The 16,863-nt window shown below is 30.1% G+C and overlaps 1 protein-coding gene across 3 annotated transcripts; it reads left to right on the top strand.

Moving 5' to 3' along the window:
- Window positions 1-1,994: 1,994 nt before the first annotated feature.
- On the top strand, window positions 1,995-6,028 carry LOC114176997 (pentatricopeptide repeat-containing protein At2g41080). 3 transcript variants are annotated; one of them, XM_028062207.1, is made up of 3 exons: window positions 1,995-4,115; window positions 4,388-4,748; window positions 5,155-6,028. In XM_028062207.1, exon 1 carries the CDS (start codon window positions 2,023-2,025, stop codon window positions 4,057-4,059), a length of 2,037 nt encoding a protein of 678 aa, XP_027918008.1. In that variant the 5' UTR covers window positions 1,995-2,022; the 3' UTR covers window positions 4,060-4,115; window positions 4,388-4,748; window positions 5,155-6,028. The 3 variants fall into 3 exon arrangements, with proteins under 3 accessions (XP_027918008.1, XP_027918007.1, XP_027918009.1); XM_028062206.1 differs by having other exon boundaries at window positions 1,995-4,748; XM_028062208.1 differs by having other exon boundaries at window positions 1,995-4,748; window positions 5,097-6,028.
- The last annotated feature ends 10,835 nt before the right edge of the window (window positions 6,029-16,863 follow it).

Here is a 16,863-nt window from a genome sequence, read left to right as displayed (position 1 = left end):
CATCAACTTTTATCTTTTCAAAGTGTTCCCACACAACACTTTTCAATTTCCCTTTCTCAGGCTCTACTTGTGTTGTTGAATGTATTTCATCATGAACTTCTGAAGGTGTTTGCGTAGATGGATTCAATGGAGATTGACTGTCATTATTGGAACTTTGAAAGGGAGTTGGTTGTTGTGAACACTGTGGTGGACTTGGTACCTGCAAATCTTGATCTCCTGTGCTCATTTTCTCTAAAAACTAACATACGTAACAAAAAAAAATCAAACAAAGTAAAAAGGTTAATTTCTTTTTTAACAAAATATAAAAGGAAAACCAATAATCAAGTTTAAAAATATTTCAAATATTTTTTATACTATTAAAAATTTATATTATACCACTTAAACGAAATAGCACAAATAACAAAATTAAATTAATAATAATTCAAATTTAAACATAGATTCTTCATCTTTTGATCTTGAATTAAATTAAGGATTTATGCTATTGAGCACTTAAAATTGAGAATTAAACATTATCATGAAACAAAAAATAAATAATAAATAAAATTATCATAAAGGAGTAAAGATAATTAAATGTGTGACCCAAATTTGAGAATATCCATTTGAACATAACATAACGGAAAAAAAAATGTATAATTAAGATTATGATAAAAGGAAAAGTACCTTGAAGATCTGCTTAAACCTTAAAAGAACAAGCCAAACAATTAAAAGAGAGTAAAAAAGTGTATAACCAAAGTAAAAAAAAGAAGAGCTACAAAATAAGAGTCAAACATTTTCATGAAAATAAATAAATAAATAAAGATAATCAAATGTGTAACCTAAAAATTATTTCATAGAATGAAATTGAGGAACACCTATTTGAACATAACCATGTACAGAGAGTAAAAATTATGTAATAAGAAGAAGAAAAATTACCTTCAAAATTAAATCTTGAAAAACAAACCAGACAATTGAGAGAGTAAACAAAGTGTATAACAAAAAACAAAAAGAATGAGAAATATGTTATATATATATATATATATATATATATATATATATATATTATATTATATTATATTATATTATATATTATATTACTATGTATATATATTATATGTGTGGATATCTTATGTTTATATATATATATAATTATTTATATATATTATATTATATTATATATTATATTATTATTACTATGTATATATATTATATGTGTGGATATCTTATGTTTATGTTTATGTTTATATATATATATATATATATATATATATATATATATATATATTTATAGATATATATTTATTTTAAGTATATATTATATTATATTATTATGTATATATATTATATGTATATGCGTAGATATTTTATGCTTTTATATATATATATATATATATATATATATATATATATATATATATATATATATATATATATATATATATATTTCTTTTAAATTTTTATAAATTTGTCATGTTATAAATTTGTTTATAAAAGATCTCACTAGTTAAATGATTAATTTGTTTTATACATATATATTATATATATTATATTATATTATTATGTATATATATTATATTATATTATATTATATTATATTATATTATATTACATTACATGTATATGTGTAAATATATATATATATATATATATATATATATATAAAAGTATATTTTATTTATATGTATATATACTGTATTATATTATATTATATTATATTATATTATATTATATTTTATGTGTAAATATATTATTTATTTATATATATTTTTTAGATTATTTAATAAATTATAAATAGTTTAGTAATTTAAGCGGGGATGGGTATTTGGGCGGGTATATATATATATCCCCATCCCCATCCCCATCCCCAGTTGAAAATTTCGGGTATTACCCATACCCATACTCATACTCAGTCAAAGCGGAAATTTCCCGTCAAAACGGGAACGGGTTCGGGTGATACCCACGAGCACGGATTTATTTACGATCTCTAATTGTAATGGTTAATGAGAGAACATTAAACATTCACATTCCTTAGTCCATGTTTCATGCATGGTCAAGTTTGGTTTTTCTCGTACCAGTTTCTTGCGTCTGTGTGCTTTTGCGCCCACCAGTTTTCCTTTTCGAAATTGCAATCTCTGGCTTCTCCAAAAACCCACTTGCAAAATGACCACTTTTCGGATGGCAAAAGAACAATTTGCTACCTTGTGTTCAAGAGGGCACGTAAGAGAAGCTTTTGAAAGCTTTGTATCAGAGATATGGGCAGAACCCCATTTGTTCTCAAACCTCCTCCAAGCGTGCATTGGGTTAAAGTCTGTTGCTTTGGGGAAGCAGCTTCACTCTTTGATATTAACTTCTGGCTGTTCCTCAGACAAGTTCATTTCCAACCATCTCCTCAATCTCTACTCAAAATTTGGGGAGCTTAGAGCCGCTGTTGCTTTGTTTGATCGAATGCCTAGGAGGAACATCATGTCATGTAACATTATGATCAAGGCCTATCTTGAAATGGGCGACATCGAGAGTGCCAGGAACCTGTTTGATGAAATGCCTGAGAGAAATATTGCCACGTGGAACGCCATGGTAACGGGTTTGGCCAAGTTTGAAATAAATGAGGAGTCTTTAGTCTTCTTTTCGAGAATGAATGAATTAGGGTTAATGCCAGATGAGTACTCTTTGGGTAGCGTGCTCAGGGGATGTGCTCATCTAGGAGCTTTGTTTGCTGGCCAACAGGTTCATGCCTATGTTATGAAATGTGGGTTTGAGTTTAATTTGGTTGTTGGATGCTCTTTAGCTCATATGTATATGAAAGCTAGCAGCATGGACGATGGGGAGAGAGTTATCAATTGGATGCCGGATTACAATTTGGTTGCTTGGAATACACTTATGGCTGGAAAAACTCAAAAGGGATCCTTTGAGGGAGTTCTGGATCAATATTGTATGATGAAAAAGGCAGGTTTTAGACCAGACAAGATTACTTTTGTGAGTGTGATCAGCTCGTGTTCGGAGTTAGCTATCCTTGGTCAAGGGAAGCAAATTCATGCTGAAGCAATCAAAGCAGGAGCTAGTTATGAAGTTTCGGTAGTTAGTTCATTGGTTAGTATGTACTCTAGATGTGGATGTTTGCAAGAGTCTTTCAAATCTTTTCTGGAATGCAAAGAGCGAGATGTTGTGTTATGGAGTTCAATGATTGCTGCTTATGGATTTCATGGTCAAGGAGAAGAAGCCATCAAACTTTTCAATCAAATGGAACAAGAAAATCTGCCAGTAAACGAGGTCACTTTCTTGAGCTTGCTTTATGCTTGTAGCCATTGCGGAATGAAGGACAAAGGACTTGATTTCTTTGATATGATGGTGAAAAAGTATGGACTCAAGGCTAGACTAGAACATTATACTTGTGTGGTTGACCTACTAGGCAGGTCTGGCTGTTTGGAGGAGGCAGAGGCCATGATACGATCCATGCCTGTAAAAGCAGACGCAATTATATGGAAGACATTATTATCTGCGTGTAAACTCCACAAGAATGCTGAAATTGGAAGAAGAGTTGCTGCAGAAGTTCTTACGATTGATCCACAAGATTCTGCTTCATATGTTCTACTTGCCAACATTTATTCTTCAGCTAAGAGATGGCAAAATGTTTCTGAGGTAAGGAGAGCCATGAAAGACAAGATGGTGAAGAAAGAACCAGGCGTAAGTTGGGTAGAAGTGAAGAATCAGGTTCACCAGTTTCATATGGGTGGTGAATGCCACCCAAAACATCTGGAAATTAATCAGTACCTGGAACAATTAACTTCAGAAATGAAGAAGCGGGGCTATGTACCTGATACTAACTCTGTTTTGCATGACATGGACAACGAGGAAAAAGAACACAACTTGAGGCACCATAGTGAGAAATTGGCAATTGCTTTCGCTTTAATGAGCACCCCAGCGGGAGTGCCAATAAGAGTGATGAAAAACTTGCGGGTTTGCAGTGATTGTCATGTTGCCATCAAGTACATATCAGAGATAAAAAATTTAGAAATTATTGTGCGAGATTCTAGCAGGTTTCACCATTTCAAAAATGGTACATGCTCTTGTAGAGATTATTGGTAATAGTTACCCTTGATTTCCGTTTGAGATTGTTGTTCATGATGTTGCGTAGCTTACAGGTAAGAGGGACTAAGTTCTTGCTAGTTTCTATCACATCCTTACTGCAATACATACTTAGGGCTTTCATATCATAATTTCCACAATCATAAGTGAGACATAAAGTTTAAAGGGATACTTTATGGTCAAATTTCAATAAAGGATATTGATTAGTGGTGGCTTCTAACCTCTGATGTTAGCTATTGTTGGTTATCAAGTACAATTACCTGAACTGCATTGATAGCTAAATGATTATTTTTGGCCAACTAATCGTACTGTTGTTATTTCATATTAGTCAATAGTCCCTCAAAATGGCATGTGCAGTGGTCAAAGCAGAGGGAATCAAGAGTTACGTTCACATGGCTTTGGAAGTTGCAATTTCATTGGTCTATTTGGGTCATGGATCGTTAATCAGCCAAAATTCACAGTTGGCTTTCTTCTCGCACCCGATGGGGGGCATGAAATGACTAAAACGCCCTTAAGTAAAAGTTAAAAGCCAATCCCTACTCATCTAATATTCACATAGTGGTGCACCTCCATACTTCCATATCCTCTACACCTTCCAGTCCACAAAGAGCCTTCCGCCGCTGCCAAGGAGCTTCCATTCCACCACTGCAACCGCTGTCGTCCTTCATTGGTGGATCATCATCTAAGAGGTAACCTTTTCCCTTGTTCTTATGTTCTACATTATTGATTCAGAATGAGAAATCTGGAAATATATTCCAAAGTGATCAATTTGGAAGATAGATATAGGTAATAGTTTTTGGGTATGCTATTCAAAAGTGGGTAATCCGGAAAGCTATTTGGGATATCACCTATCCATAAGCCAATGTTGGATATTATCTATAATAATATGGATTAGCCAATTTATAGCAGACTTTTGGATTGAAGAATCCGGAACTATTATTAGATTAAAAAATCTAGAGTGCAATTTCAAATTAATTAATCTAGATTGGATTGTTTATTATCCTTTATTAGTTACTTTTGTGGATTACTATGACTAGGACTAGGGATAGTTATTCTCAACTTGCTAAACGTTTGAGACCAACTGTATCAATACAGAGGAGAAAGCGGGGAACCGAGCAACGTCAACGATAACATTAAACAAAATGTGCATTGAAAGGATGTAGGAGTTAATGGACCATTTTCGTGGGCGCTTCAGGATACTTCGGTGCTAAGAATGTATGAAGATGATGTGACTGATCTATGGGATGGTGTGTTGAAACTTAAAATTTGCATATTTATACATATTTTTATTTTCTTTGCAATAGATAGTGAGCATGGGTATTTATAAGATCATGAATAAGTTAGGGCCTTGCATCACTCCGTTGGGGCTACACTTTAGTTGCATGGATTGTCACTTTGCACTTTATTTTATGAGACAACAAATAGATCCGGTACATCCAATAGATCCACCTTACTCAAGAGTCAAGATCAAAGACACATTCCATTTTAACTCTTTGAGATACTTTTAAAGGATAAAATTATGGTGGAACCATTAAACTCCAGAGCGACAATACTTTGAATGCAGTAATTAACTCACGATGTTATCTTGATATACTTGACATCAACACATTAGCATTGTCTATAGAATAAAAAAGGTAAATTTACCTAAACGGTGAAATGACACTAATTTTATAGAAATGGACAATTTAAAAAAATAATACAATTATAAGTTGTGCCAGGTGGGCACGACTTCTTTGTTATTTCTATTTTGACTAAAGTCATTAGTTCCTAGCACAACTTTATTGGGGAGCTGTGACATCGGACTGGCTGCCACGGGAGGGAATTTTGAGGTTGGCAGCACCGATGCACCAATGAGCTAAGCTACAACGAGTGCCAATACTATGACACGAAGAGTTATGGGGACATGTTCTTGGGGAGATTTTATGCACAATACTCCACTAACGAGGCTCACAATAAGTCTAAGGCCCACTATAAGGTCCATCATCATGATTTCATGCTTGTTCTTCTCTTATTACCTCTCATGGGTTTTGAGTTATGAACTCTATGAAAAGTTTAATTTTGTATGTTCACCAATATTAGATGTAAAAGGTATAATTTTCTTTCACAAAGTGTAAGAATCAAAATCTAAAGTAGTGTTTAATCACTCATTTACACATTTTAACTTGTTTACATCTAATTTTTAATGGATTTTAGTTTTAACTATTTTAGAGGACAAAGATCGATGTAAAACTAGGGATGGCAACGGGGCGGGGACGGGTTTCGCTATTCCATATTCATCCCCGCATAAAAAAATCATCCTCATCCCCATACCTAAACCCAACGGATATCAAATTTTTGTCTCATCTTCATCCCCACCGGGTAACGGGTATAATCTCGTACCCATACCCGTACCCATGTTCTAACTATTTCAATATTAATTTTTATAAAAGAAAAAAAAATTACGGTAAAGAAAACATAATATTATCAAATATTCAATATTAGGAGGATGATTGTTTCTTCCATATCAAATACTTTGAAATAAATTATAATTGTCTACATTTTAGATTAGAATATCAAATAAAATTTCATGACAACCAAAACATTTATTAAATTTGCAAACTACAACATTGATGAAACTTAGTTGATAAAATTAAAAAATATTTCAAAAAAATATAAAAGGAAACAAATATTCAAATTAAAATATATTTTAAATATTTGTTTACTTCAATTTTTTAAATTCTAATAAATATCTTTTTTATACACTAATAAAAATTATAATACATCACTTGATCAAAATGACACAAAGAACAAATAATAAACATAATAATAAAATGTTGACATAGATTTTGTATCTTTTGAACTTCAATATATGTTGGATAGTGACAAATAAATATTCATAGCAATTACATTAAATTTTTATATTGTAGTAAATAAAAGTTATTTATACAATTAAAGTAAAAAAATTATAGTATAATTAATAATGAGTTATAAAATAACAAATAATTAGATAGAATATATCGAAATATTATTCTACATGATGAAAATAAACAATAAATAAAAATATTAAAAAACTAACAAATGTGTGTTTTAGAAATAATTTGAGAGATATTGAAAGAAATTGCACAAAGGAAATCAAATGTATAATTAAGGTATGATAAAAAAATACCTTAAAGAACTAATTATTAAATTATGTTTGAAGTGGTTAAAATTAAATAGAAATATCATTAGTGACCAAAACATTTGTCATTAAATTACAAATAAATTAGTAATTAAATTGGTCACTAAATCAAGTACCGATTCAATTGAATCGGTCACTAATTTAATCACTGATTCAGACAATAAATCAATTACTACCACCAATGACAAACAATAGTGACTGATATGGGTTAATGACTAAATCAGTCATTATTTCATGTTTTTCTTGTAGTAAATTATCATATATTATTCCTAAATATCATTATATATATATATATATATATATATATATATATATATATATATATATATGTAACTTTAACCACTTCAAACATAATTTAAAGTGAAAAAATTACAGTATGATTAATAATGAGTTATAAAATAAAAAATAATTAGATAGAATATATCGAAATATTTTTCTACATGATGAAAATAAACAATAAATAAAAATATTAAAAAACTAACAAATGTGTGTTTTAGAAATAATTTGAGAGACTATCGAAAGAAATCGCACAAAGGAAATCAAATGTATAATTAAGGTATGATAAGATGAAAAATATCTTAGAGAACTAAGAAAACTTTTCAAATATCAACATATATACTCAATGGTTGAAAAATAACAAAAATTATTTTAATGAAAGTTCTTCAAATTAAACAAAAATTAATAATAATAAGTAATTTTTGTTATATTACCTTAAATTGAGAGTATAAACATTCTCATGTGAAAGAAAAATATATAATAAATAAAAATATTAAAAAACAATAGAAATATTCAAATGTGAGGCATAATTTTTTTTTAATTAACATACATCATTTTAACATAATTATATAAAGGTTATGATAAGATAAAAAATATATTGGAGATGCGAATGAGTTTCATGACAAACCAAATAATTAAAAGAAATAAAAATAGAATATATATATATATATATATATATATATATATATATATATATATATATATATATATAGGGTTACTTAATTAATTGTGAATATTTTAATAATTTAAACGAGAATGGAGATATGGCGGAGACGGGTATTATGGCGGGGATATGTACATCCCCATACCCATACCCATCCATATACCCATACTCATATCCAGTCAATGCGAGAATTCTCCGTCCAAACGGGGACGTGTTCGGACAATACCCACGGAGACGGGTTTATTTGCCATATCTATGTAAAACAATGTGAAAAAAAGTCATGCTAGAGGCACATGACTTCGGTTGAAATCAAATAACAAAGAAGTCATGTTAGGGATTACAGACATAACTTTGGCATGAAATTGTCGTAGGATTACACACATAACTTTGGCATGAAATTGTCGTACTTGAACACGATTTCAACACAAAGCCACCTCAACTGAAGTGTGTCATTGTGACATGTCTTTAATCTGAATGAAAAGGAAAATCTAAACGGGTTAATATTAAACAAAGTCATTTTAATGTAAGACAACTTTGCTCCCAACACTAAGTCGTGCTTCTTCGACAAGACTTTAGTTTCATTAAATGAAATCCATGTTCTTGTAACATGATTTATTTGTAATGAAATCATTACTTAGCACGATTTATCTATAATCATAAGTTTTATAAAATTTATCTATTACAGTATAGAAAAATTTACCAAGAAGAAGTTCTAAAGTGAATCCTCTTCCACACACATTGATCTTTGCAACAACAACCTTTGAAGTATTAGTAAAGTTACTTGGTGTTGAGCATGGGAAAAAGTATTGGTTAATTTCTATCAATCCTAAACCACTAATTAAATATTATGTGTGTTTTTGAAGTATTTATAAATTAGTGTATGAAGCAAGAACTAAATAAACTAATGTAACTACATAATATATAAATATAGGATTGAAAATATCTCAATATTAATTATTTATGTGTTCAGTTTTCAATGAGCATTCTTATAACGTGATTTTCATATTTCTTTATAACAATTTCTTGTCTACAAAGTCTGAGTTATAAAACATTGACTTCTCAAGTATTGAATAGATATGTTTTGCATTATGTTGTAAGCAATTGATAATCAAGATTTATTCCAACAACTTTGTTACATCAAGAAAATTTAATCAAGTCTAATCTTAATAATCACTTTCCAAATTTCTCTTTAGGATTTGAAATTATAAATTATGGAATCCTCTCATAATTCATGCATTAAGAATACAACAAATCGATATATTAAAATCTATTTTTAGCAAGTTAATATATTGAAATTATTTTAATCAAACCTCATTCTAGATATCACTTTTCATATTATTATTTTTTAGAATTTTAAGATGAATTATATATTCAACACATAAGTATGAACATTAAAAGCAAGTAAAGTTACCAACATCAAAGTAAAATATAATAATAAATTTTACTCATTAATAATCAAGAAAAGATGATAATTCATTTCCAAAATTGTGAGACATGATAACTTATATACAAATAAAAATCACTAAAGTAACAAAAGCTATTTCTCTAGCTGTCTCTTTCTTACTTTAATATCCTTTCGGTATAGAGTTACCATGTACAATGGTTAATAATAATTTTACTAGAGAATATATTTTTTCTAAGACTCAATTACTCTCCCAAAAAAAAAAAAAATGACATCCTAATTATTATGTTTCCGACAATTGCTCCTTGCTTGAGCAGATAGATAGTGGCCACTTGGTAGAGGTTCTTACTTCAATGAATTAGTTCAAGCAAGGACTTGATGTATTAACCTTGGGTTGACTTTGGAGGTTGACTTTAGAGGTGTATGACTTGGTGTCCATTTGAGTGAGTTTCTCCTCACTTAAGTATTGTAGTGGTTGTTCAACGCCTTCTAGAATCCTTCATCTCTAGAGTGAAGTTCAATCTCTCGAGTGAGGGACATTTGTTCTCAATTTTACACCTTTGCTCCTCCAATTTTTTTTTCTTTTCATATCTTATTCATCTAAAAAAATTATCAAAATTTGAATAATTATTTTTAAGAACTATCATAGTAAAAATAATATTTATATTTATCATTTTTAGAGAGATTTGATAATTTAATTCAGATAAGTTCTAAAATCGATATTCAAGTTTATTTAAAATTAGCTATGTTTAGTTAGGTAGGTCTATACATCTACATTTGTTTTGAACATTTATTTTGATGGTATGTATATTGTATGAATTTATGAGAAAATCTCAACTAGTGTTGTGCTTAAGATCTTGATATTGTATTAAAATATGTTTAAGTGAGTAATCAAATGAGTATATGTTAATTGCGTATTAAGATAACTTAAACTTTCAAATAAGATCCATAAAAATAAAAAGTTCATCAAAATATTATAAATATGTGAAGATCCCAATGTATACATTGTTTATTAATTACCTATTTAGTGTCTCACATATGCTTTATCTAACTTGAGTGTTAAAATGTCTTCATAGGAACACTCACACGTTGGTCCAATCAAGGATTGACACATTTAAGCTCCATAGAAAAAGACATCTCAACCAGAAAGAGAAGATATCAAAGCATAAGTAAGACCATTAGATTGGTATATATAATGGTAAACAATGAACGACCACACTCACTAAAGTAATAAGTCTAAGAGAATCACTTGAGTAAAATAACATTGTTGGTTGGGCTATAAAAAGATTTTGACAAATTTAATAAAGGAAGTGTTGGAAAAATGGATGCCCTCAAACGTGATAATGCTTAGATATGAGAAAAATATGACAAATAAGGAATATCTTAGGGAAAAATCCTAAAACAACTCCAAAGGGAATCAAAGGGGGGACATTGTTCATATATCGTTCCTCCTCCACTAACATATGTTTACATTACCAAAAGAAAAAGAAATAAGAACATTACACCATGTTTATCCCCCAAGCATAGGGGATCTTGTTGACATGCCTTTGTCGACAAAAGTGTGGAAACCACCCTCCTAGAAAGTTGGAAGATCCTTATTATGGATCAATGTTATGATGTTCAAATAAAGATATAGGTGCTTACATTACCAAGGTGAATTTGTACATTACAGACAATGTCATCTTTTTTGGAGTATTACCCACTTATAAAGATAGTCAAATACAATTATTCTAAGGTTGAACAACTAAGACTGGATGTAGGATGAATTTGATCTTAATCGGTACAACTCATTGTGTAGTATTTTCTCTTCTTAGTCTTCACACTCTTATCATGTTGCTTGTGAATATATTGTGTAATTATTACAAATTTAGGTTCGAGATTTAGTTGCATTCTATTTTTAATAAGTTTTTCTTTCAAAAAGGGGGAGCAAGACATTATTCTAATTATGATAAAGAGTTATATATCCTAATGAGAGCTTTGCATACTTGGCAACATTATCTGTTACCTAAGGAATTTGTAATTCATGGTGATCATGAATCCCTTAAATACATTAAAAGTTAAGGTAAACTTAACAAAAGCATGCCAAGTGGATGGAATTTATTAAACAATTTCCTTATGCTGTTAAACATAAACATTATCTTGGAGACATACATTATTATCCATGGTTGAAACTAAAATGCTTGAGTTTGAACTGATAAAGGAATTATATGTTGATGACAATGACTTTTGAAATATTTATAAGGAATGTGAAAATGGTGCTTTTAAATATTTTTATGGACACACTAGTTTTCTTTTCAAAGAACATAAATTATGTTTACCAAAAAGTTCCATGAGAGAATTATTTGTTAAGGAATCTCATGAAGGGGGTAATAGGACATTTTGGAGTCTAAAAGACATTATATATGTTGCATGATCATTTCTTTTGGCCTCACATGAAACGTGATGTGCAAACTTTTTTATGATAAATGTCTCACTTGTAAGCATGACAAATTTAAATCTTAACATTATGGAATATTTATGCCATTACATGTTCCTAATATTCCATGGGCTGACATATCAATGGATTTTGTTTTAAGTCCTTCAAGATCCAAAGGAGCAAAATATTTTGTTTTTGTTGTAGTTGACAAGTTTTCAAAGGTGACTCACTTCATTCCTTCTCACAAGAGTGAGGATATTGATAATATAGTCAATTTGTTCTTCAAGAAAGGTAAGATTACATGGCATTCCGAGAAAGATTGTGTCAAATAGACACGTCAAATTTGTTAGCCATTTTTAGAAAGTGTTGTGGGGTAAGTTAGGTACAAAACTCCTTTTCTCTACAACTTGTCATCTTCAAAAGGATGGACAAATTGAAGTGGTAAATAGAACTTTGTCTCAACTTCTTAGATGTTTTGTGAACAAGAAATTGAAAACTTGGGAGGAATGACTACCCCATGTTGACTTTGCTTACAATAGGGTAACTCATTCTACTACTCAAATGACTCTTTTTGAGGTAGTATATGGTTTTAATGTTTTAACTCCTTTAGATTTGTTACCTTTACCTAATACTGATGTTATGACTAACAAGGATGGTTTTGCCAAAACTACTTTTGTCAAGAATTTACATAACGATGTAAAGGATTACATAAAAAGGAAGATGGAAAATTTAGCTACTAAAGTTAACCAAGGAAGAAAGAAGATCACGTTTGCATCTAGCGATTAAGTGTGGATACACTTAAGGAAGGAAATATTTCCTTCCAAAAGAATATCTAAACTTCTGCCTAGAGGAGACAGACCTTTTCAAGTTCTTAAGATCAACGATAATACCTACATTATTGATTTACCTGAAGATCATAGGATGTGTTCTAGTTTCAATATCAACAACTTATCTTCATTTGATGTAGGTACAAAATTAGGGACAACTTCGCTTCAAAGGTATGATAGAGGACTATCCTTGGAACCCATACATGAAGACCTTGAAAAGGAACCATGACAACTCAAAGGGTCCATGACAAGATCAAGGAGTCAACGAATAGAAGAACAAATATCTTCAAGACTCATGATGATACAAGAAGTTGAATATCCTTGAAAGATCAAGATCATAGCTTATAGCTTACCTTTAGCAAAATTTTCAAGTTGTAAGTTTGTTGGCCAAAACACCATTTGCTGGGTAAACCTTTTATTTAGTTTTTGAGAATTGTACTTGTGGCTAGGCGACGTGGCTCGTTGGGTGAATGGTCGGTAGGCGACAAGACGCATTTTAATTCTGTTTTCATTTTTAAGTTAGTTGTCGGGCATTTATAGTTGGGTTTATCTTTAGAGACCATGGTTGACTAATTTACAAACACATGAAAGAACATGAGTATATCTAAGTGTGTAACCACAATGTTGACTATCAAATCTAACCTACCCAACTTGATCATACCTTTTAGCAATATAGCTTGATGTTTATTTTAATAGAAAAACTCTATAATTTTTTGTACAAGATGATGTTTATAAGGTATAACCCATAACATGAAAACTCCTTTGAAATGAGACTTTAATTTCATTATGCTGAAATGTTATCATGTTTTTCTTTGCATCCAAATAATTACACAAGTCCTTTACACTACTTTGAAATAACTTCTTTTCCATTGGGTAGCCTCGACTTTACATACTAAAGTCATAATCAACATCAATTTGTTACTTGTTTTCACTAAGTGCACCACCTTATTATGGTTCATGCCTTAACATTTTTTTATGTGTGAAGTTAGTCATATGTCTTTCACATATTAAAAAAATACAAGTCATAGTGAACACACAACTTCAAAAATGGTTACATTATTTTAAATACATCAAACAAGGGAAATCCATAACATTTCCCCAGGCATCCATCACTTACTCTCAAACCTCTCTCAAGTGCACTAACATTTACATTTTGCTTTAAAATTCTTGTCAACGTAAGAGCAACATAAAAAATGCTATACAATTAGAGAAACACAAATTGCAATTGCATTCATTAACTATTAGTGGCCAAAACTTGCGAAAGCAAATCAACTGCTAAATGTTAAGATTCAAGTGGTCTAATATTTGTTTATATACACTAAGCTATCTCTAGTAGAGAGTTTTGGTTATAATAAATAAGTATTTTAATTAATCTTTGAGTTAATTAGAAGCCATGTAACATGTATTTTGTTTAGTACAACTATAATTATACACATCAAAAACTTTTAAGAGTTCTTGTCTTGTGTTAGATGATAGAATAATACATCTGTACAAATTTAAATTGTGTATTTGAAGTTAATATATTTTTTGTAAGAATGAATTTGCTTTGAAATTGTATTTAACATCACAAAAATGTCCATCACACATTCTATAAATAAGAAAACAAGAGATTCTAAGAATGTTAGGGAATCTTTTTTAATTAATTAATATGAAAATAAATGAAAATCACAAGCAATATGAAATCAAACAAAATATAAGTATATGAACTATATTTGTAATCAATTTTTTTATTAGTGGAACACTCTAATATATTTTTAAAAAGAAAGTTAGACGTGGTCAAAGAGTTGTAGCGACCATTATAAAATATTATGTTGTTATCATTCTAAAGTTCACATGTGTCTTTAACAACTTAAAAAATAAAAAATTATTGTGGCTCTATCCAATCCCCATTTCAAGAGTCCATCTACTACTTCATCAAAACATCCTTCTTTATCTTTCAATAGTCTATCTGAAATTACTTTTGTGTTCGCATCTCAATGACACAAACTCAAGAGAGAAATTCATCCCCATGGATGTAAAGCCAATAATCTCAAGTGAAGGAAATCTAAGTTTTATATGTATTACTCATCAATAATATGATAAATACATTATTTAACAAAGTTTGGGTGTATCTAAACAATATCTGTGAGAACCTAATAAAACCTTTCAGAAAACCCCCTTTCAAAAAACCCTTTTTCTTTTATGTAAACCCTAACTCTTAAGAACATTCCTCCTATCTTCAAAATTTCTGATTTAGCTTTCACCATTTTGAAGATCGGAGACCGTAAAAGTGTTTTTCTTGGTGAGTACTATGAAAACCCCCTTCAATTTCTTTATTTGGGTAGTCAATTTTTCCCTCACTTCAATCTAATCTGTGTGCATTCAACTCCTCTTGATTGCATGTAGCATTTTATGCTCAATCTGAGTTTATATTGTCCTATACGTTGAATGGTGTGATACAATTGTCAAATGGATGTTTCTTGGTGTAAATAGAGGATCCTTTGAGTTGTGGACTGTATGGGACGTACTAAAGCCATTATAGGAGATCATCAGACGGTTAAGGGAAGCTAATCATTTTATCTATGTGTGATTTTTGTTTATAATTAAATGAATAAAAATCTAGGATACATGTATTTTAATTGCAGAAATATTAATATTAGACTTAATTGTGTTTATGATTTATCGATTGGAGATATGTAGAACAGTTTGGAGGATAATTTGCTCAAGAAAAGTCTAAATGTTAAACTTGTCGAACTGTGAAAGAAGACAAAAAATATGTTTTGGATTGTTGAGTCATGTATGATAAAGAATCTTTAAGTGGTACAAATTTGAGGACAAATTCTTTTCAAGAAAGAGGGAATAATAGAGGACTATCCCAAGATTTCATAAAAGAAGAACTTGAAGATGAACTTTTGGGTTTTCTTTTAGAAATTAGTTATGTGTAATGTTTTTGGGTTTTGAGCTTTCTTTTATAATTAGTTTATGCTTTTATGTTTTGGGCTTGGGCCTTCTTGTAGGGTTTGCAGGTTTGCTTAAACTTATGTGCCTATAAATAAAGGTACTAAAACCTGATGTAGACATTTTTAGTCATATATTGAATTTGATTTTCATTAAAGAGAGGGTTCTCTTTGTTCTTGGCTTAGGCCTCTGATTCTTATCAAAGATTAACATCTTTGTGGCGAATCTTCACTTGACTTATCAATCTGCTAGATCGTGGTGTCCTCCATCTCTGTCTTATTTCGCATTCTTCTCTGATTTATTCGTGTCGTGCCTCTTGAGGATTCAAATTCAGAAACGATCATAGTCTTTCCTGGATAGGATCGTATCATCTGGTATCTAGAGCAAGGTTCTGGTTTGAATTTCCTCTTCTATGTTATTTTTCTGTCATATGAAACAAAAAAAAAATTACAATTTTTCAATTTTGTATTTTGGTTTAAATTTTGTTTGTTTCCTTTATAAGAAGTAAAACCCCTAAGGTTGTTTCCAATTTGGTTGAATTTTTTTTTGGCATATTTTTTTTCTTTTTAGTTCTCTATTTAAATTGTGTATTTCTACATTTGATTCGTGGAAATTAGTTGTTTTTGTGTTTGGGATTTGCAATTGCACTTACTTTGATTTACATGAGTATGAGGGTTTGAAGGATCAATTGTTTTAGTTTGTTTTTGTGTTGAACTGCAAAAAAAAAAAACAAAAAAAATAATATTGTGGACCAAGTCCAAAAGAAACAAATATATATTCACAAAAAAAGGGGGGGAGTTCAACACAACTTTTTATTTGTGGTTTATTGATATATACTTGCAATCAGTCTTTCTCTTAGAGTGTCCGTGTTGTCTCATTTAAATCTCTTTAGTAGTCCTATTATTTCTAATTTTAATTTCCTTGTTTTGTGTCTTTAAAATTTCTTGACGTTTTGTCTAAAGTTTTGAATTTTCTTTGTCCTCTCAAGACAAGATTTATATCTCGCAACATTTTTCACATTGTTTGTTTACTCTTTGCTTAAGTTACTAGAGTTCTTTGTCAAGCCCTAAAGGTAATTTGAGTGGTAAAAGGCATGAGAGTACATTCCAGAAAAGCCTATAAGTG

This window comes from Vigna unguiculata, chromosome 3 (assembly GCF_004118075.2).
Source record: "Vigna unguiculata cultivar IT97K-499-35 chromosome 3, ASM411807v1, whole genome shotgun sequence".
Taxonomy (NCBI): domain Eukaryota; kingdom Viridiplantae; phylum Streptophyta; class Magnoliopsida; order Fabales; family Fabaceae; genus Vigna; species Vigna unguiculata.
This window is presented reverse-complemented; position numbering and strand designations above follow the sequence as displayed.